This window comes from Impatiens glandulifera, chromosome 5 (assembly GCF_907164915.1).
Source record: "Impatiens glandulifera chromosome 5, dImpGla2.1, whole genome shotgun sequence".
NCBI classification, from domain to species: Eukaryota; Viridiplantae; Streptophyta; class Magnoliopsida; order Ericales; family Balsaminaceae; genus Impatiens; species Impatiens glandulifera.
The window spans coordinates 50,502,683-50,523,698 of record NC_061866.1 but is presented as its reverse complement, the minus strand read 5'-3'; the positions used below and the strand labels follow the sequence as shown (position 1 = coordinate 50,523,698).

General features: G+C 35.0%; 4 protein-coding genes across 4 annotated transcripts; 3 read left to right on the top strand and 1 right to left on the bottom strand.

Moving 5' to 3' along the window:
- Positions 1-476: 476 nt before the first annotated feature.
- On the top strand, positions 477-9,855 carry LOC124938040 (DNA mismatch repair protein MSH6-like). The gene is made up of 21 exons (XM_047478406.1): positions 477-1,640; positions 1,756-1,852; positions 2,053-2,155; positions 2,234-2,287; positions 2,389-2,463; positions 2,789-2,857; positions 2,973-3,056; positions 3,145-3,336; positions 4,236-4,783; positions 4,886-5,015; positions 5,200-5,291; positions 5,376-5,554; positions 5,647-5,849; positions 5,970-6,071; positions 7,086-7,248; positions 7,422-7,711; positions 7,792-7,929; positions 8,336-8,415; positions 8,489-8,588; positions 9,191-9,320; positions 9,389-9,855. Exons 1-21 carry the CDS (start codon positions 635-637, stop codon positions 9,619-9,621), a joined length of 4,068 nt encoding a protein of 1,355 aa, XP_047334362.1. The 5' UTR covers positions 477-634; the 3' UTR covers positions 9,622-9,855.
- A 138-nt stretch (positions 9,856-9,993) lies between these two features.
- LOC124938646 (nifU-like protein 1, chloroplastic) lies at positions 9,994-11,103 on the top strand. The gene is made up of 3 exons (XM_047479124.1): positions 9,994-10,402; positions 10,471-10,619; positions 10,695-11,103. Exons 1-3 carry the CDS (start codon positions 10,048-10,050, stop codon positions 10,881-10,883), a joined length of 693 nt encoding a protein of 230 aa, XP_047335080.1. The 5' UTR covers positions 9,994-10,047; the 3' UTR covers positions 10,884-11,103.
- A 48-nt stretch (positions 11,104-11,151) lies between these two features.
- LOC124938648 (nitrogen regulatory protein P-II homolog) lies at positions 11,152-13,725 on the bottom strand. The gene is made up of 8 exons (XM_047479125.1): positions 13,375-13,725; positions 13,238-13,283; positions 13,089-13,116; positions 12,093-12,180; positions 11,822-11,889; positions 11,654-11,723; positions 11,541-11,576; positions 11,152-11,458 (listed from the first exon to the last, which is right to left on the bottom strand). The coding sequence occupies exons 1-8, from the start codon at positions 13,577-13,579 to the stop codon at positions 11,376-11,378; spliced, it is 624 nt and encodes a 207-aa protein (XP_047335081.1). The 5' UTR covers positions 13,580-13,725; the 3' UTR covers positions 11,152-11,375.
- A 918-nt stretch (positions 13,726-14,643) lies between these two features.
- On the top strand, positions 14,644-19,525 carry LOC124937734 (E3 ubiquitin-protein ligase HEL2-like). Its single transcript, XM_047478054.1, has 7 exons — positions 14,644-14,940; positions 15,066-15,368; positions 16,491-16,699; positions 16,785-16,833; positions 16,921-17,010; positions 17,121-17,183; positions 17,761-19,525. The coding sequence occupies exons 1-7, from the start codon at positions 14,773-14,775 to the stop codon at positions 19,219-19,221; spliced, it is 2,343 nt and encodes a 780-aa protein (XP_047334010.1). The 5' UTR covers positions 14,644-14,772; the 3' UTR covers positions 19,222-19,525.
- Positions 19,526-21,016: the final 1,491 nt, after the last annotated feature.

Genomic DNA, 21,016 nt, shown 5'->3' with positions numbered 1-21,016 from the left:
CAATAAACATAAAATATATAATAATAATTTTTTTATTTTAAAGTATAATAAGAGGAGGATTATAACTTTCACAATTTAAAAATATTTTATCATTTCTACCATATTTTATTTTGAATAATGTTCCATTCTATTTCGAAAAATTTAGGTAAGGAATCATTGTATTGTATTAATCAAAATTAAAAAAAAAAATTATTTCATAAAATTATATAAACAAATGTTTTAATATTATATATATTCAACATTTTTGTTTGAGTTTATAAATGTCATCCTTATTAGAGTGTCATCATATAAGGAAAATTAGATTGATCTAAATAACTAAGTTACTCGTAAGATAATTGTACTAAGAAATTTAATATTGCCAGATCTTAAGTTAGATCATAATTAAAAACACATGAAATATGGGATTAAGTTTGAATTAGGCTGATAATAAAATAATATTAATTGGAATAAACAAACCCTAATCTACAAAATTCCCGCCAAATAGTCCGACGTCTTCTACACTTTCCCGGTGGAATCCCCGTAAAGGATTCCCGCTTTATTACTGCTTTGCAAATACCAATCGCCCAAAAGGGCCAAAACCAGTACTTTTGGTTCGTCTTCACCACTCCCACTTCGTTCTCAGACCTTCATTTCAATGGCTACTCCGCGCCAACAGAGCAAGGGACGATCGCCAATGGTGAATCAACAACGCCAAATCACATCATTTTTCTCCAAAAACCCATCTTCTCCATCTCCTTCACAATCACCATCATCTATTATCTCCAAACAAACTCCTGATTCTACTTCTAAGCTTAAACCCAAAATAACCCTAACCCCAGAGCAAAGTCCCGTTACTCCATCCCAACCACCTAAGCGCAATAAACCCCTCATGGTAATTGGTCCTTCTCTTTTTCCTTCTCCAGACTCTTCTTCTACACCCAAAGTAACCAAGACATTGTATGACGATGATGTTGTTAATAAAAGAGTTAGGGTTTTCTGGCCACTTGACAAAACATGGTATGAAGGGTTGGTTGTTTCATTTGACAAAATCTCAAGCAAACATCTTATTCTCTATGACGACGGCCAGGAGGAACATTTGGATCTTACGAATGAAAAGATTGAATGGGTTGGGCAATCGTCTAAAAAGTCCAGACGGTTGGTTCGTTCTGCCGTGATTGAAGATGAAGAGGAGGCGATGGCGGAGGCCGACAATGACAACTGTGATGATTCGGAAGATGAGAACTGGGGAATGGATATGGAAATAGAAGCACTAGAGGATGCCTCCCCGGAAATGGATTTGGATGATGTTAGTGATGAAGATGCATGTATAGGAAGTAATAGACGAAAACTAAGAAAGATGACAGAGACAAGGAAGCGGAAGGTTAGCGATTCAGGAAAGATAGATTCAAGTAAGAAGAGAAAGGATGGTGGAGATTCCACGACCAGAACAAGCAAAGTTAGTTTAGTTAATGTCAATGAAGGCAAGTCTATAGAGAACGATGGTGGAGATTCCACCACCAGAACAAGCAAAGTTAGTTTAGTTAATGTCAATGAAAGCAAGTCTATAGAGAACAATGGTGGATATTCCACGACCAGAACAAGCAAAGTTAGTTTAGTTAGTGGCAATGAAAGCAAGTCTATAGAGAACAATGATAATAATTGTAAGTGCTCCATTTCAATGTTTTTCATTCAACATATTTTGTATTGTTACCAAAATGAACTAACTTATCTTTAAGTAGGGATTTATATTCTTTAACCAAACATTTGTTTTTCTAGCTGTGAAGAAGTCTCAAGATTCTTCTGGTGGGCAAACAGGAAATATTGCAGACAGGTTTGGCACAAGGGAAGCACAAAAGTTGAGATTCCTTGGGGAGTAAGTCCCTGTTAAAATTAATGTTTCTCTTTTCCTTCATAGCTTTTGTAGTATATACCTTATACCAGTGTTGTCAAGGATAGCAAAGTTAGTGTAAGGAATTGTACATATTGTGTGGGTTCTTGCTAGCTGCTTCTATTCCATTTTTGTACCTTTTATGCAGTTTCTACTCCATTGTTTTGACTTGCTTCCTGAAATAGAGGGCGTAGAGATGCTAAAAGAAGACTTGCCAGTGATGAGGGTTATGACCCAAGGACTCTGTACTTGCCTCCTGATTTTGTAAAAGGCTTATCAAGTGGCCAGGTAGTGATTGAATTGGATAATGTTCTTAGGTTTCCAAGAATTTCATCTTGCCATATATTGACTCATGGTCTTCTGCAGAGACAATGGTGGGAGTTCAAATCAAAGCATATGGACAAAGTTCTGTTTTTCAAGGTAAAAACTCATGCTTAGATCAGTGTGATCTATTTGTTATGTTAAACCAGTATCAGAGCATGGCAACAAAGTTATGACTGTTTTTATTGTTTTCTAAATAGATGGGAAAGTTTTATGAGCTTTTTGAGATGGATGCCCATGTTGGAGCAAACGAGCTTCACTTGCAATACATGAAAGTAAGATATTCTTTCCAGTGTATTTCTTTGTTGTATAATCCCACTCTCTTTTGGCCCTTCCCTTTCCATGTGCATTCAATCACTGAAGATCACCTTGCATTTGAAAAAACAAAAGACTACAGAAGGATTTAAATAATACATGCGATTATTCAGGGTCTTGTTGCGGCAAATGCTCTTGGAAAAGCCTTTTAATCTTCTTGTTCAGACATGGACCCTTCCATAATCAGTTGTGGAGGAGTACCTTACATTTGATTAAATGCTTATAATTTGGTCTTATATTTTTATACATATGGTTACATTTTTTGGTCTGGCAAAATTTTTATAGGGTGAACAACCTCACTGTGGATTTCCAGAGAAGAACTTCAGTGTGAATGTGGAGAAACTAGCTCAGAAGGTTTATCTGCTATATGTTTTTTCTCAGTTTTCAAAATTTCCTTGTATCTTGTCATTGTATCATTTTCTTAGTCTTCCCTACTTGGAAGCTTTACTGATTCCTGTTGCTCTCATAGGGTTATAGGGTTCTTGTTGTGGAGCAAACAGAGACACCTGAACAACTTGAGATCCGTCGGAAAGAACAGGGTGTTAAGGATAAGGTTATGTGTAATCATATTATCTAAAAATATTATCTCTATTAGTAGCTATTCCTCTTTGTGGAGTGTGACATTTGATCTTCGTTCACAGGTTGTCAAACGTGAAATATGTGCAGTTGTCTCAAAAGGAACACTAACTGAAGGAGAGATACTTTCAGCCAACCCAGAAGCATCCTACCTGATGGCAATCACAGAAACTTGTCAAATTTGTCTTGATCAGCCTGAGCGAATTTTTGGTGTTTGTGCTGTTGATGTTGCTTCAAGCAAGATCATATTGGGGCAAGTAAGTTTTCGTTGCTGCTGAATAGTTCATGGTCTTTAATGTCATTTTTTTGGTGTTTTTAAGTTTCATCTCTAAATCAACTGTTAATATCTGGGCTTGAATGTCAGAAAATACATTTTTTTTTGCTGTGGGGGTCGTTCCAACTTCCTATATCCTTTTGGATTTCATGGTTTAACAATTTTTATAGTGGAATAATGCATGTTATGTGTTGCATCTTTCTCAGATTTTAGCAGTAACATTTCCACCTTTACTATTTTTTCCCCTCAAAATTATAAAAGAAATAAAAGGCTTAAAATAATCCATCATTTTTTCTCATACATCCTCATCCTTTTTTTCTCGATTTCTACCCTTGGAATTTTATTGCTTTTTCGTGTATACCTAATACACACCACTATAACTGATCGACCCCTTTGCAAGTACTAACAAAATTTTCCCTCTTTGCCTTCAATTTCATGTGAAACGATTTGTAAACTTTATGACCGTCACTTGTTTTCTGTTCCTGGATTATTCCATTATCAAGAAGTGTATCCACTGCTTCTTGTACAAATTTCTCAGGGCACATTACTAATTCTCCTTTTGTAGATTTTCTTGGTAATTGATCCACAAGAGCATTGTTGTCATAAATAACTCTTCTATAGAGTGAATTAATGTCCTCGCTCATTAGATTACTCCCATTTATAAGAATGATTGCTCTCAACTTGGTAACTGGTAATAATACAAAATCATCCATAATCCATTATGATTTTACATTTGTACAAATAAAATGCTTAGTGTATGTAAGATATCATACTTATGTCTTTCTTAAATCTTGTTCAATATTTGATTGTTAATGATTCTCTTTTTATCAAGCTTACCATCAAGATAATATAGATTTGCTTGGTCATGTGGTTCTTTTCCAGTTTGAGGATGATGCAGAGTGCAGCACCTTGTGTTGTCTGTTATCAGAACTAAGGCCTGTAGAGATTATAAAACCAGCTAAGCTACTCAGCCATGAAACTGAAAGAGTTTTGTTGAGGCATTCAAGAAATCCTCTAGTTAATGAATTGGTGCCCACATTAGAATTTTGGGATGCAGAGAAAACTCTACAAGAAGTCAAGAAAATCTATAGGGGGACTGGTATCAAGTTGATCACATCATCTTTAGATGAAGAAAAGTTGCATGATGTTGATTCCTCATCAAGTGATGGCTTGAGCTGTCTACCAGATCTTTTGAATACACTTGTAGATGCTGGTGACAAGGGAAAACATGCTATTTCAGCACTTGGAGGTGCTCTATTCTACCTAAAGCAAGCTTTTCTGGATGAAACACTTGTCAGATTTGCAAAATTCGAATTGCTTCCATACTCTGGTTTAGGTAGTGTTTCTGGAAGGCCGTACATGGTTCTTGATGCATCTGCTTTTGAGAACCTTGAGATTTTTGAGAATAGTAGAAATGGAGATTCTTCAGGGTAAGGTTTGCATGGCCTATTGTGTTTTTTTCCAACTAATTTATATACTTTTGTTTTTATTATCCTTTTAAAAAATAAAATTTTGGTTTTATTCTTCTGTAGGACATTGTATGCTCAACTCAACCATTGTGTTACAGCATTTGGGAAGCGATTACTTAAAACTTGGCTTGCCAGACCTCTCTGTCATTTGGAGTCAATAAAAGAGCGTCAGGATGCTATTTCATGTTTAAAGGTAAAACTTATAGGTGAAATAGATTTAATCTTCTGCGAAAGCTGGTGAAGAAAGATTGTAGAGATTTCTACTATTCTTAGGTTAGGAGAATGGAGGTGTTTAAAGTTTATGATCCTCTGGAAGTTTGGATTTGCCTCAATTCAACATGTAAATAAATACTGATATACATATACTTTTATTTTAGGAGAGTAATTTACATTCTGCCCTTGAGTTTCGGAAAGAGTTGTTTAGGCTTCCGGATATGGAGCGTCTGCTAGCTCGCCTTTTTGGTAACAGGTTGTGGCTGCTTCAATTATTGTATTGGGATGATATTGGTTGCATTTAATATCTTCTGACTATATACTAGTTCTACACATGTAGTGAAGCTAATGGAAGAAACGCAAATAAAGTGGTGCTCTATGAGGATAATTCAAAAAGACAGCTTCAGGAGTTCGTCTCAACTCTATGTGGTTGTGAGTTGATGGCCCAATCATGCTCGTCATTTGGTGCCGCCTTGAAGAATGTCCAATCAAGGCCTTTACATGATCTTTTGACTCCTGGTACAAGGGACATTGACATCTTTCCTCTTCTAATATCAATTATACTTTGCGTCTCATTTCGCTCAATTTTGATTTCGCTAAATTTTCTTTAGGTGAAGGGCTTCCAAATGTCCATCCAATTCTAAAGCACTTCAAAGATGCTTTTGATTGGACAGAGGCAAACAATTCAGGTCGTATAATACCTAATGAAGGGGTTGATGCAGAATATGATTCTGCATGTGCTGCAGTAGTAGAGGTGGAATCTAGTTTGAGAAAGCATTTGAAAGAACAGAGGAAATTGCTTGGAGATGCATCGGTCAGTGGCGTCCCTAAAAACCTTGACTTTAATTTACTCAATACTTGTTACTCATTCTACTTCTGTATAATCATCTAGTTTATCTGGGAATTTCATCACTCCTCTTATTGCCTGTTATAGATAAATTATGTTACCATTGGAAAAGATTCGTATCTTCTGGAAGTTCCTGAAAGTTTAAGTAAAAGCATTCCCCGTAACTATGAGTTGCAGTCTTCCAAAAAGGTACATCTCAATTTATATATTTTGTTTATTATCTCTTTTGGGTTCTGGGTTGTTTCATGAATATGCATCTGGGTTAAAGAAAAAAAATGGGGTTGTTAAAAGTGATGGAGCATCCTATGTTACATGAAGTTGAACAATTGGAAAAGAAAGAAGCAAAACTTGGAAGCATGATTGAATTCTCAGGCAGTATTGTGACGATGACTCAACTAACATGTGAACTCATTTTGATACAACATTCTACTAATGCTCAACCAGCGAAGAAAATGCAAGTGTGGTGTGATACTCAAGCTGATATACACATTGTTTCCAAGCCAGTGTTTCATAAGAGACAAAACACATAATGATAGACTGCCATATTTATGAGGGAAAAAATTGAAGAATGTTTTATTACCATCCATCATGTTTGAACAAGAGACCAACTTGCTAATTTGTTTAGCAAAGACTTGCCAGAAAATATAATAAATGATATTTTTAACAAATTGGGCATGATTAACATCTTTGTCCAATTTGAAGGGGATTCTTAAGGGATAATATTCAATCATAAAGAGATTAGCAGTAGCATAAGAGATTGTACTGTATATTTAGTCTCCATATTTTTTGTTTTGTTTCCTTATCTTTATAATTATATGGCTATATATGTCTATATCTTGTGTGCATCATTATGTATAAAAACCTTTGAGTTAATCTTATTTGTTGATTCTTGTGTTATTATCTGTATAAAGGAAGATATACACAAGCATAGAGGAATATGACCGACATCTATTTGAACTACTAATGATGTCTTTGAAATAAATGTTTATGTATTTATATCTGTCAAGATTTATGCTGTTCTACAAATTTCATTATAGACTATGATGTGTAAATTCATATGTAAAAGATTACCATGATATGGATTTGTTGTTTATATTAGTATGCTATTACCCGGGTGGTGTCACTTACTGGTTAAAATATTGCTAACCTAAGCTAAATTCTTTGAACACTTCATCTTATTTCTTTATCTATCTGTTATGTTAGGGGTTTTTTAGGTATTGGAATCCAACTATTAAGGAATTAATGATAGAGTTAACACATGCTGAATCTGATAAGGAGACAAAGCTAAAAAGTATTCTACAAAGATTGGTCCGACGCTTCTGTGAGAATCGTAAGGAGTGGAGACAATTAATATCTGCTGTTGCTGGTAAGTACAGTTTGATTGCTAATATTGTTTCTGTTAGTATCCTCACATGAGAACTGACGTTAAGATTTTCCTTTTTCTACATTTGTTTTTCATTTGTTTGGTTACATTACATCATATAATTAGAGAAACTTGTTCTCGTTTGATGTGGGGCATATGTATCTTCGATCTTGCAGAACTTGATGTTTTGATTAGTTTGACAATTGCGGGAGACTATTTTGAAGGACCCACCTGCCGTCCTGTTATATCAGGGTTTGAGACCGCAAATAAAGTATCTCACTTGAAAGCTAAAGGTCTAGGCCATCCAGTGCTTAGAAGCGATTCTCTCGGAAAGAACACATTTGTCCCAAATGATGTTTCTATTGGTGGTTTTGATTCTGCAAGTTTCATCTTGCTTACGGGTCCCAACATGGGTGGGAAGTCCACTCTTTTGCGTCAAGTTTGCTTAGCCATCATTTTGGCTCAGGTATAGCTTTGCATTCTTCCTTTGGGGACTGATTTCTGTTTAATTTCTATTTTATTACCTTCGCTCCTAAATTTTCCCAGGTTGGGGTGGATGTACCTGCCACAAGTTTTGAACTGTCGCTTGTTGACAAAATATTTGTTAGAATGGGTGCGAAAGATCATATTATGGCTGGACAAAGCACATTTTTGACAGAGCTTTTGGACACATCAAAGATGTTGGTAAGAGCATCAATTCAAATTCTTGGGAAATTCTATAAATTATGCTCATTATAAGTTCTCAACTCCAGTTTGCTACTTGTTATTATTCTGTGCTGCCTGTGATCATAAGCAATGTGGGAAGAATGAAATTTCAGTTGATTCATTCATTTAGGTTGCTTCAGATTGTAATTATCATTTCAAGTGATTCATTCATTCACTATGATATACTAAGTAAATAATGGTACCAAATGGGAATAGAATCCAGAGACCATTAAGAAGGTTGAAATATATCCGATCATTGACTTAATAATAAGGTGAAAATGAGAAGATATTGTTTCCTTTTATTCGGCACATTGACTTTTGGCTTGTATGCACCCGACTATTAGCATGCGACAAGTTTGTAATAGATAATTTGTTGTTAATGCAGTCATGTGCAACCCGTAATTCATTTGTGGCTTTGGATGAACTTGGGCGAGGGACATCAACTTCAGATGGACAGGCTATTGCGTGAGTGTCACAATATGTTCGTCATAATTCATACTTATGCTCATGGAGCTTAATATTGATTCTTGCTTTGTAGGGAGTCTGTTCTTGAACATCTTGTTCACAATGCACAGGCTCGAGGAATGTTTTCCACTCACTATCATAGGTTAGCTGTACACTATGAGAAGGATGAGAAGGTACTTGTTTAGTTAGTTATTCTTGCAGTTTCTGCTAATTAATATTTTATCTCAGTATTCATGGATATGAGTATTATGCCTTCTTCTTCTTCTTCAAATCCCATCTTACATCTCTATCTCTGTAGGGTACATTTTTTTTTTGTAAAGGCCCTTTTAAGAAAAACAATAGGAAGTGACAAGTACAAAAAGAGACAAATAAGAAAGAAAAAAAATTGATGTCCAAGGCAAAATCATTTTCTAAGATTATCAAGGTCCATATTAAGGTTGTGTTTGATAATACTGAAAATGAAGTGTAGGAAAAATATCTGAATTTTAAGTAGTTGATATAAAAGTTGATTTTATAAAATGGGGAATTACTGTAGGAAAAGTCATTGAAGATTACTTTATCCTTACAGCTATGTAATTTGATTAATTTCCATGGGGTTAAAGTTGTCTTTCCTTACCATCAAAATATCCTTTGTTCCTCTAGTTCCATATAATCATATCCATATTTACTGTATGATACTCAAAAAACATGGAAAATGGTTTACCTTGAATTGAATTTTGATTGAATAAGCTATGACAATGATGATGTTACATTTTAAACTTATAAATAATACCAGGTATCTCTATGCCATATGGGATGTCAAGTTGGAAAAGGTGAATCCGACCTTGAAGAAGTAACCTTCCTTTATAGGTTAACACCTGGTGCATGCCCCAAAAGCTATGGTGTCAATGTTGCAAGACTAGCAGGTGAGTTTCCTTCGAATGGTTCAACTTTATTAATATCAAATTCGTACTAATTTGTTTGGTTATATCAGGGCTTCCTGAATCTGTGCTATACAAAGCTGCGGCCAAGTCTCAAGAGTTTGAAAGAACATACGGAAGAAGCGAGAGGGGGATTGAGAATGCAATGAGAAGTTTGTGTGAAGTATTAGCGAAAAACTCAAGTTGTCATGAAACTGGAGAAGAAAATATCACGACGTCACTCGTTCAGATCCAGCGCAGAGTGCAGTCAATTCTGTCGAAAGATGATACAATTCCTGTCTGTTAATTTTGGTTTGTTGGCTTGGCAGCAGCAATTATTTCATAATTTTTTTTGTCCATTAGATCTTCCTCAACTGAATGAATGTATAGGAATGATTTTGTGCTGAATTTTTGTAAGCCAACTTCTTCTTTCTTTTTGATAGAGAAAGATATCTTGGGCCTTATTCAGCCAATCCTGCTATAGAGGAAGAACATAAATTTGTATTTGAAATTAATATCATCAATCCACAATTTTGAATGATTATTATTATTATTATTATGGTTTAAAGGTTATTTATTGGAGTGTAATAATCCAAAAAAATAAAAATAAAAATGTTTGTCAAATTAGAATGTAAATAATTATTTGATATAAATAATAGTAGTATTGGTAGTATTATTTATATTTGTGGCAAACAAAGCAAAGCAAAGCAAAACTCCTAGTGGCGCTACTACAATGGTGGTTGTTGCGTCGTCTTCGCAAGCGATTAGTTTGATCGGAGGAGGCCTCCGCCGTCGTCAATCTGTCGCCGCATCCTCAAAACTAGGTGGTACTGGTATCCAAACCCTAACAACAATGGTCAGAGTAGTAAATCTTAGATCCAAAACCTACAGGAATTTCACAGTTAAAGCATCAGCTAGTAGCGGAGGAGGAGGATCGGCGCCGGGTTTGTATTCAGCGAAGCAATTCGAGCTCACCCAACATAACGTCGACAAGGTCCTTGACGACGTCCGTCCTTACCTCATCCAGGACGGTGGAAACGTCGACGTCGTGTCCGTCGAAGACGGTGTCATCTCTCTCAAACTCATAGGTATTGTCCGTCTAGGTTTAGGTAATGTTATTATTGTTTTTGTTGTGGTTTCTGAGAAATGAAAACAGGAGCGTGTGGGAGCTGTCCAAGCTCGACAACTACGATGAAGATGGGGATCGAGAGAGTTCTGAAGGAGAAATTTGGAGATGCAGTGAAAGATATTCGGCAAGTAAACGACGACGATGAAGGAGCAGGAAGTGGAACGAATGCTGTAGAGGTAAATAAATTAGGGTTAGGGTTTGTTATTGGTGATTTGAATGTTTAATAATAATAATAAATTAGGGTTTTGCAGGCAGTGAATAGGCATCTTGATATATTGAGACCAGCCATAAAGAACTACGGTGGGAGTGTGGAGGTTTTGTCTATTGAAGATGACAATTGTCTGGTCAAGTATGTTGGTCCTGACTCCATTGGTTCGGGTATCAAAGCTGCCATTAAAGAGAGGTTTTCACACATTAAGAATGTCACTTTTACCACCTGAAGGAACAACAACAAGGGAAACAAACAAACAAACTGCTTTCACATTAATAATGTTCAAATCTTGTCTTATATATATGTTTTATTTCTGGGATTTTGCCCATTTACTTGTATTGGATAATTTTGATCGAAATGTATGAACAACAAAACAAACGTGCTGTACGAACACCTGATTGATGAAAAGAAAAAAAAAGATGGATCTTAATTTTTGTTTATTTATATAATCAATTTGTTATAAATAACAAGCTATTATTATTTATTTCTAAATATAGTAAAGGCACAAAACTCATTAGGTAAGTAACATGATGATGATGATGATAAACATGTTGTAAATGTCAATAATACAATAATTATAATAGTTTCCAGACTTATTTAGAATAATCAACTATAGAAAGAAGAGAACCGCGATAAACAAAATACATTTCACATGCGCACTACTACAGCAAGTAAGCAAATCAAACCGCAAGCTTACTGGTTCCTGCCTTTCGCCGTCGTGCTAATTTTGTGCATCTACACCAGTGGACAAGGTCATGTCAGCCCGACCTCCCTTCATCCTCTCAGCCATTTCTCCCCTTTCACCTGATCAGAGATTTCATTCATTCATTCAAAACACCCAAAAAAAAAAGCAAAAACCATATTCAAAACTTGTTTAATCTCTTACCGGTGCGAACTCTTATTACATCTGCCACAGGTATCACTGCACAAATACATCATTCAGTAAGTCTCGTTATTTGAGGATATCATAATAAACACACGGAGAGATTAAAACCATACAGAAAATTTTGCCATCTCCGATTTCTCCTGTCCTTGCCACTTCAATGATCTTATCTATTACAGCCTCCACCTAGGTAAGGATGCCAGAATTCCCATCAAGATCATCTTCTTGCAAATATATCACATCTTATATGCTGTCAAAACACAAAAAGAAGCTCTTATACCTACCTGGTCTTTGCTGACAACAACCTCCATTTTCACTTTATGCAAAAACTTGTCTTCAGTAAATTCCGAGCCTGCAGCAGTAAAAAAGTTAAATAAATCATGTTGTCTGTCTACCATTGTTGTCTATCAAACAAACAAACAAACAAATGATTCTAATTTCATTTCTTCCCAAACCAAACCGCTATAAATGAATATCCAAAATGAAATCAAGTAAAGAAAAAGAGTGAATGGGGAAGAAGTATCAGATGCAAAACTAATTTCATTGTGTGCATACCAGCTTGCCTTTCTGTCAAACCACCTTGAGCACCAAAGCCTCGTACATCAGAAACAGTAACACCTCGAATACCAATGTTCAGCAGGGCCTTTATGTTTTTACAAAATAATAACAAACAATAATCAACATACGCTGCTGGTATTGAAATTTACCCTCATTTGAGAAAATCAAATCCATAAATAGTCGGGCATTCACATATGTCAACCATCTACAATTATCACCATACATAATATCCACATGTATTATATAAACCATTCAAATGTTTCTACATAGCACAAACCCTAGATTGTGAGAAAACAAGTTAAACAAAGGCAGAGAAAATTAATCAAAAGACTTGCCTGGCTACTATATAAATAAATCAAGCAACAATCCTTTGAAGTGCCAACCCTTGGTCATTTCCTATATTAGAGAGAACATATATATACAGTCCACAACTCCTCACTTGTTTTATAGATCTAGAGGTTTAGGGTCCAAATGGTATCTAACCAGGAGAGAAAATAAGCCAAGCTAGGTCAACACCTTTAAGCTAAACTCTGCTAATTTAACTATTTTATATTTCCAAACTACAATCAAATTTTGAAACTGAACCTTGATAGGAAAAGCTTGTTTGAAGTCATTAAACTAGCATAGTTTGTTTACTTGAGCTCATTTATGATCTGTTTTCCAAAATTATTAAACGAAAGTAACAATATTGCTGAATAATTCCACAAGCATGATCAACTGTCTAATTACAAATTATCTGTGTCGATACAACCCCAAATAAGGTACAATAGCAATATCATAACATCCAAACTTTGGTTGTTTTTTTCCTAAGCTATTAAGCTTCACCAAATAAACTCATCCGGACTGACAAAATGTAGCAATCAAAACCAAGATCATACCCTACTTTAGGAGAATATTCTGCTCAACAAATAGTGTTTAAACAGTTTATTGTGAAAATTTGTTCATTCAAGGGGAAGTTAATTTGCAAATAAATGGCTATTTATTGGATCATACCGATGAAACCTGAGGGATTCGCCAGGGCCTGCAATTAAAGATTCAGACAAGTATTAGATAAAACCGATCATCGTGAAATCAGAATAAGAAATGTATGTAACAGACTCGAGGCATGCGAACAAGGTATAAACCAAATAAATTCGTCGCACCTCAAAACGGCCTCCACTTTGTAGAAGTTTGCATCCGGAACGTAATCTACGACAAAGCAAAGGTAGATTTGAACAAGATTTGAGTAAACAGAAACATTAGATGGAACGCAAAAGGATTCAAATTTCTTGAAACTTACCAGGAACATTCTGAGCTCTTATAGGACGAACCGCGGCCGTATTTCTAGATCGTTTGATGGAAGCGGTTAGGAGAGGAGACGCAGAATCGATGAGTCTAGGAGGTAAAAGAGTTCCTGCTGAAGAAATGAGTACGAATTGCGAGTGGTGGAGTGAATGAATGGGAGATAGTGAATGTGCTTGCATTTGCAGCATTGAAGAAGCCATGAAACCCTCTGTAATGGCGGAAAATCTCAAACGCTTATCTTAGAGAGAGAAACAGAAAATTTGCCGAATGCGAATTTGCATCACCGCCGTGGTCCGTGGCGCATGACCGACGATCGATGTTCTTGCCTTCGCTTTTCTCTCTCTATTTTTTATATAAATTTATTGATAATTAACATTATAATAAATTATTATTTATTACAAATAATATATTGATTAATTGTAATTTTTTGTTGCTAGATAGTTCACGTTGGAATGTAACTTTGAACTGGAATGTATCAAGATATTTTTTTTTTATTTTTTTTAATGAACAAAACGAATGATATTTTATTTTAACATATAATTTTTGTTTTTTTTAATTAATTTATTACGTTTTTAAATAAAATAATATTTTTAGGCATGTATTCCTTTAATAATGAATATTGTTTTTTTATTATTTTTGAGATTTATATATTATAAGTTTATTAAAATTAGTTTGAGTAATTATAAAAATGTGTTATCTAAACAAATAATTAAGAAATTTTGAATATATATAGATTTTTGTATTTATTATTTAAATAATTTCATAAGGACATATGTGTATATATTAATTTGTGGATGTTTGTGTTTTAAATTGAGTATTTTTTAAAAATATATACATTTAAAACTGTGTTTGAATGCATTAAAAATATATAATATACGAAAATATATTAAAAAATCAAAATAAATTATTTTATTTGTACAAGATAAATTAATTAAGAAAATGAAATTATTATTTGTTAGGTTAAAATAAGAAAATAGATATATATTAATAAAAAATAAATTAAAGTTAAAGTAGATGAGACACAAATCACAATTCAAAATTTAAACTAAATTTAACTAAAAAATCCAATTGAAACAATAATATATTATTATTATTTATCCATTAATTAGATTTAACTTGAAAATATATATTTTAATAATTCCATCCACTTTGAGGGCCGGCTGTCACATTTGACCGGTCGATCGGTCGGGCGGGCGGGCGTTGAATCCACGGGTTTTTGATTGAAAATAGCTGCCCTACATACATTTTGATTCAGAAGTCTGATCGTGTTGTGTGGAGTTCTTTGTTATTCGTCTCCTGAAGTAGCCCTAGATCTTCGTATCCATCTTCTACCTTCGATTGATAATATACATTGATTCACCTTGTCTCAGGGCAAATCATCTTTCGGTAGAGGATGGACGATAGCTGTGCGGTCTGTGCGGAGACTTTGGAATGGGTAGCCTATGGACCTTGCAGTCATCGCGATGTCTGCTCAACCTGCGTCGTTCGTCTTCGCTTCATCTGCAACGATCGCCGTTGCTGTATTTGCAAGGCCGAATCAAACATCGTATTCGTTACTAAGGTGCCTTCTATCTTCCACAATTATCAACTAAATTCCTCACATAGTTCTGTTTAAGTTACCCATTTTGATTGATGCCCAAAATTCTGATTGGGTTTCATTTTGTTTTCTGGTTATTGATTCCGCAGGCTTTAGGGGACTACACAAGGGTAATCAGTGACTTCTCACTATTTCCATCTGAGTTAAAGGAGGGTAGAGTGGGGTCGTATTGGTATCATGAAGACACGCAGTCTCTATTCGATGATTTGGAGCACTATAAGATGATCAAGGCTATGTGCAGACTTTCCTGCAGTGTATGTGACAAGATGGATAATCATCAAAATGATGGGTCAAAATGGCGTGGCAGGTTCAAGAATATTGAGCAACTAAAGGGGCATCTGCATCATCAGCATAGATTGCTCATGTGCAGCTTATGCTTGGAAGGAAGGAAGGTGATTTCTTTGCATCTTTAAGTCCTGCTTCATTATTCTTTTCAATGAACCACTTTTTTCTGGCTTCTTTCAAAATTATAGCTGTACTATGTGCTTGGTGACTAAAGGTAGACATTGGTGAGATTTCATATTTTTGGTTTTTGGTAGTGAGATGAGGTAACTTTCAAATCGGTTCCTATCATGTCAATGTTACAGATTTGGTTCGCGTTTAAAAAAATTATCCAGCATTAAAGGGCTAATGAAGTCTTTTGTCATCTCTCTTGTAGCCTATGTAGAGGGATGTTTCTTTGTATTCATCGTTGCTATTTCGTGTTCCTAAATCCACATTATTACTAACATTCTGACATCTTAAAATTCTCTGTTTCTCTGGTTGCATAAAGATAATCTTTCCAGCTACATGATTTTCTTGATGTCAATGGTAATATAGAGAGCCCTTGCTGTTGTGGTATACACTGAATTCAGTGGAAAACTATTAAGAGAATATATGGAATAATGGCATTAGGTCTTTAAATGGTCAGTTTGTTGTATGGAAGTTAATATTGTATCTCCTGTTACTAAATATGCCTATGTTGCATCTTTGGCCAACATAATGTTTTGATTAAGGAGCAATGAGAATGATATCATATTTGTGCTGCTGAAAAGATGTAACTGTGTTTACTAGTAGATCATACATGTCTAGTTGTTGTTAAGTAGGGTGTGACTTCCATGTGGACATATCCCCATTTGGAAACACTTATTGTTTATGTTTTTTATCTAGATACGCTTCCACATACAAAAATGTTTGGAAACTAAATTTAGTTAGAGCCAGATTAAAAATTTATATGCATCTGGAGACGGATCCAGAGAGAAACATAAACAATAAGTGTCTTGTACGAATTACAATGAAGCATGGAAATGGTTGTCTACATTCTAAGAAAGATAGCATATTCATTGTTTCCATAAAAAAAATTGCTATAATTGTGCAAACTAACATATGCTATGTTCAGTATTCGAGAAAAGAACTTGTGTAGTACAAATTTCACGGCCAATGCGATTCAAACTTTCTTGTAATTGATTTCTTGAGATAGTTTTACATTTGCACTATGATATAGTTTTTTTAACTTGTTTTTACAAATTTACCAGGTATTCATTTGTGAACAAAAGCTGTACACTAGAGCACAACTAAAACAACATATTACTAGTGGCGATTCTGAGGTTGACGGAACTGAGGACGAACGAGGTGGCTTTTCAGGACATCCTATGTGTGAATTCTGCAGGACACCTTTTTACGGTGATAATGAACTATACACACACATGTCAACTGAACACTATACATGCCACATATGTCAAAAGTTAGTATGCTATATGCAATCTTCTCCCTTATATTGTTGTTGCCATATACAGAACAGAAATTTGATACCATTTATTGTCTTCTAGGCAGCATCCTGGACAGTATGAGTACTACAAGAATTATGATGACCTGGAGGTTTGATATATTAGCATTTCAAATTGTTTTTGTCAGAACTAGAAAAGCCTGCAATCCTCTTAGATAGTACATGGATTTCATATGTAGGTCCATTTCCGTAGAGAACATTTCCTATGTGAGGATGAAGTCTGTCTCTCTAAAAAGTTCATGGTCTTCCAATCTGAGGCGGAGATCAAGGTGATTTTCTTAATCTTTTTGTGGCACTTTATCTTTACATCTTAATAAGTTGACATGGTTTATGCATTTCTTGGTTAAACGAGGCTAATCCTTTTTCTCTTTGGTTTCAGAGACACAACACTATAGAACATGGAGGACGCATGTCTCGGTCTCAGCGTAGTGCTGCCCTTCAGGCATGCTTAATTTCCTCATTCCAACTCTTTTTACATTTTTTGTTCTTGATTTTTTCAGATGATAATGTGTTTTTTTTTTGTCATCAATTTGACAGACATTACAAAACGATGTGTTTATACACTTCCACTTTTCTTTCCCTTTTAGGCTATGGTTGATAACACTGCTTATCACTTAATCTAAATGATTAAGTGCTTATTTGAATTAAGTTCATTCGATAACTATGCCTTAATATCACTTAATTATTTAAGTTCAACTCAAATTAATCTAAAAAAAGTTAATGTATAAAATCTGGCTTAATTCGGTAACTTAACCCAATAATATAGTCAGAGCATTCAAATGGCAACTTTAACCGATCAAATTAATTAACTTACATCATTAAGGGTAAAATAGTCTTTCAATACTTTCCCGACACTAGTTTCAGATTTTATCAAATCAACTTAATTCAGGTTTTTGGGTTCATCATTTATTTTTGAGATACTTCACTCATTTTGAATTTAATTCAATATTCAACATTCATTAATTCTCAGTTTTATCAAATGCACCCTTAATCTTTTGGGTTATATGATTTTTGCACAGATACCTACGAGCTTCCGATTTAGGAGAAATGATGAAAACAATCACCGTGGAAGGGGGCGTGGATTCGGTCGTGGATTCGGTCGTGAGTCCTCTAGTAATCAGCTTGCCAGGGCAATTCAAGCGAGTCTAGAAACTTATAGTGCAGATCCTGATCCATCTTCATCATCCCATGCCCAAGCAAGCTCAGGTGCTCACATAGGGATGCTCGATATTGATCCAATTGTTGAACCATTTGATTCCCTTACTGTCACAGATGCTGAGCGATCCTCAAGATACCTTCAAGCTCTGTCACACAATGCAAGGAACTCACAGCTGGAAGAGACGGCATTCCCTCCTCTAGCACCTACTAATCCAATAAAAACAAAACAAGAATCCGAAGTTATTCATAACGATTATTCCATGGCAGCACATCTTCGCCGTAAAAGCAACAGAAATGTGAACATCTCTTCCAGTTCATCCAGTTCATCAGTGACTCAAGGATGGCCAATTCCAAGCCGAGGTGGGCCTATGGCATCTTCTGTAGGATCTACAATGGATGGTGCATCTGGGTCTTCTTTATCTAATTCAGTTCGTGAACCTTCTCCTTCACATTCTGTTTATGCTAATAAGAAGTCGGGCAGCGCGGGCAGGATTAGTCATTCACCTTCTGCCCCTAACCTTGTTTCAAGTGAACAACTTGTTGATGATTTTCCCCCAGTATCATCTGCCATACAGATGCCCACCAAGTCCAACCAGAAGAAGAATGTGCTTAAAGTGGAAGATGTTCAGACTGCAAACAAGTCTTTGGTGGAAAGAATCCGATCAGCTCTTAACTTTGACGAAGATAAATATTCTCTTTTCAAAGCAATATCTGGAGAGTATCGGCAAGGAGTAATGGATGCAGGGACGTATCTGGCACATGTGCAAGAATTTGGTTTGTTGCATCTTGTTGTTGAGTTGGCTAATCTCTGCCCCGAAACCGACAAACAGAGAGAGCTCATCGACACATATAATGTTAATTTTTCAAGCGGGAATGACAAATCAAAGAAGAAGGGTAAGGGGAAATATGCAGCTGCTGAAGGAGGAAGAAGATTAGAAGATGATATTATGGAGACTGTGCGGAAATTGCAATCAGAAACGAGGCCTTCAGAGGAAGATGTGGTTGAGGTTTTGTCAAAAGATGGGTATAGAGGTGGTGGTCCGAAAGGCAAATCAAAACAGGTTATTGCAGAAGAAGTGGTTGGAAAAGGCAACAACGTTAGTAGTAGCAGCAGCAAGCAAGGGAAAAAGAGTTCAAAGTTTCATAGAGCTCGTCTTGGTGATGGTTCGGTGGCGGCACTTCTTGATTTAAGAAATTCAGACCGCACAGATGAAGAAGAAGCACCCGAAAAGAATTACCTGAGCGAAGGCAGTTTGCCTGTTCGGGGTGTTTGGAAGAATGGTGGAGGTCAGAAACTGGTGTATAAAGCTGTCCACAAGTAGAGTGTTTCTTTGGTTGGTTGGTTTGGGTAAATATTCTCATACTTTTTTACCTGGGATTTTGCTGCCTCTGTTGAAAGTATATAACTGTTTTGGTTTTTACTTGATATAAATGTAGTGTATTGTGGAAGAAGGGTGGTTTTGTCTGTCTATTATTTATTTTTAGTATTGAGGTCCGAGTCTATTGTTCCTATCACATCTGAAATTGGCAGGAAGTTGAAGGAATGTTTGACTTTTATTTACAACCATCTGTCTAATGGTTGTTCTTTTTCTTTGTTTTAATAAATTCCATCTGTCTTTTTTCTTTTGGATCCGAAAGCTGTTTCACTTAATTTAATTAGTATTTGTTGTTCAAATATGAATCATTATAAGAACAATAGGGTTTAGGGATACAGTTACTTCTTTTTTCTTGATGGGAAGCTTGTATTGGGTTTAGCAAGATGCCTAGACTAAACAAGACATGGTTCTTCATCTCTTATGATTAGTTGTTGGTCGATCGAAATGTCTAAACTTGAGTTTTATCTTCATAACTTTGGCTCACTTAAAATGCTCAATCTCTTATGATTATTAGTTGGTGTATCATTTGTATAGAGAGGAACATTTGAGGATCAAGTTTTATCATAGTTTCGAAACTCGGCTTGTCGGTCAGACTGGTAAACCCGGTGTACCGGTCGTCAAACCGGGCTGGGTTGATGAAAAAATCGGAAATGCAATCAACCCAGTTAAACTCGGTCAATCCACCCGTTTGACCGAAAATCCGGTAATCCGGGTTAACCCAGGGGTTTATTATATATATATATTTTTTTAAAATCACTTATTTTATTTCTCATTTATCACTCTCTCCGTTTTTCTTTTCCCGTTTTTTGTTTTAAATTGTGTTTACTTATTTCTAGTTCTATGTGGATAAATTAACATGACTTAAGAGTTTGTATTTATTTTATTTGTATTGTCCTTAATAGAGACTAATAGAGACTTATAATTTGATCTTTATTTTATAAATAATTTTATAAATTTTTATTATTTTTATATTATTTTAATTATATGAAACTCACTTGTCCACCAGTTATATATATAAAACTATCCTAAACTATCTATTCTATTATTAACATACTAATAAGATACAAATAACAATATCAATAATATAATAACAAAATTCCAATCTATAAAATAAATAGTAAACTAAAAACAGAGAAGTATATATTACAAATAGTTTTTTACTATCTGAGTTTTTTCTACAAACAAATAATATATATGAGTTCATTATTTGTTTGTAGAAAAAACTCAGATAGTAAAAAACTATTTGTAATATATACTTCTCTGTTTTTAGTTTACTATTTATTTTATAGATTGGAATTTTGTTATTATATTATTGATATTGTTATTTGTATCTTATTAGTATGTTAATAATAGAATAGATAGTTTAGGATAGTTTTATATATTTGTATCTTTCAATTTACGCATATTACATATTACGCGTAAGTGTAATTCGCGTAAGTGTAATTCGCGTAAGTGTAATACGCGTAAGTGTAATTCGTGTAAATGTAATACGCGTAAGTGTAATTCACGTAAGTGTATTACGCGCAAGTGTAATTCGAGTAAGTGCAATTACAGGGATAAAATGGACATTTCGCAGGACAAAAAGGCCCATTTTACAAACATTAGTAGGCGCAGGCCTTTTTTGGAATTAAGCCACTTATGAGGGCCATTTCATCAAATTTCCCCATATTTATTTGTGGACTGGTTGGAGTTTATTATTATTATTATTGTGGCAAATTTAATGATCATAGTCTTCTTCAAG

Bases quoted from the DNA above. Each gene is read 5' to 3' on its own strand.
- LOC124937734 (XM_047478054.1), top strand. From the start codon at position 14,773: ATGGACGATAGCTGTGCGGTCTGTGCGGAGACTTTGGAATGGGTAGCC. The intron at 16,700-16,784 runs GTTAGTATGCTA...ATTGTCTTCTAG, and splicing joins ACATGCCACATATGTCAAAA to GCAGCATCCTGGACAGTATG. The intron at 16,834-16,920 runs GTTTGATATATT...TTTCATATGTAG, and splicing joins AGAATTATGATGACCTGGAG to GTCCATTTCCGTAGAGAACA.
- LOC124938648 (XM_047479125.1), bottom strand. From the start codon at position 13,579: ATGGCTTCTTCAATGCTGCAAATGCAAGCACATTCACTATCTCCCATT. The intron at 13,117-13,237 runs GTGCGACGAATT...CTTTAATTGCAG, and splicing joins AAAGTGGAGGCCGTTTTGAG to GCCCTGGCGAATCCCTCAGG. The intron at 11,577-11,653 runs GTATGGTTTTAA...GTATTTGTGCAG, and splicing joins CGGAGATGGCAAAATTTTCT to TGATACCTGTGGCAGATGTA.
- LOC124938040 (XM_047478406.1), top strand. From the start codon at position 635: ATGGCTACTCCGCGCCAACAGAGCAAGGGACGATCGCCAATGGTGAAT. The intron at 2,464-2,788 runs GTAAGATATTCT...AAATTTTTATAG, and splicing joins TTCACTTGCAATACATGAAA to GGTGAACAACCTCACTGTGG. The intron at 3,057-3,144 runs GTTATGTGTAAT...CTTCGTTCACAG, and splicing joins AACAGGGTGTTAAGGATAAG to GTTGTCAAACGTGAAATATG.
- LOC124938646 (XM_047479124.1), top strand. From the start codon at position 10,048: ATGGTGGTTGTTGCGTCGTCTTCGCAAGCGATTAGTTTGATCGGAGGA. The intron at 10,403-10,470 runs GTATTGTCCGTC...AAATGAAAACAG, and splicing joins CATCTCTCTCAAACTCATAG to GAGCGTGTGGGAGCTGTCCA. The intron at 10,620-10,694 runs GTAAATAAATTA...AGGGTTTTGCAG, and splicing joins GTGGAACGAATGCTGTAGAG to GCAGTGAATAGGCATCTTGA.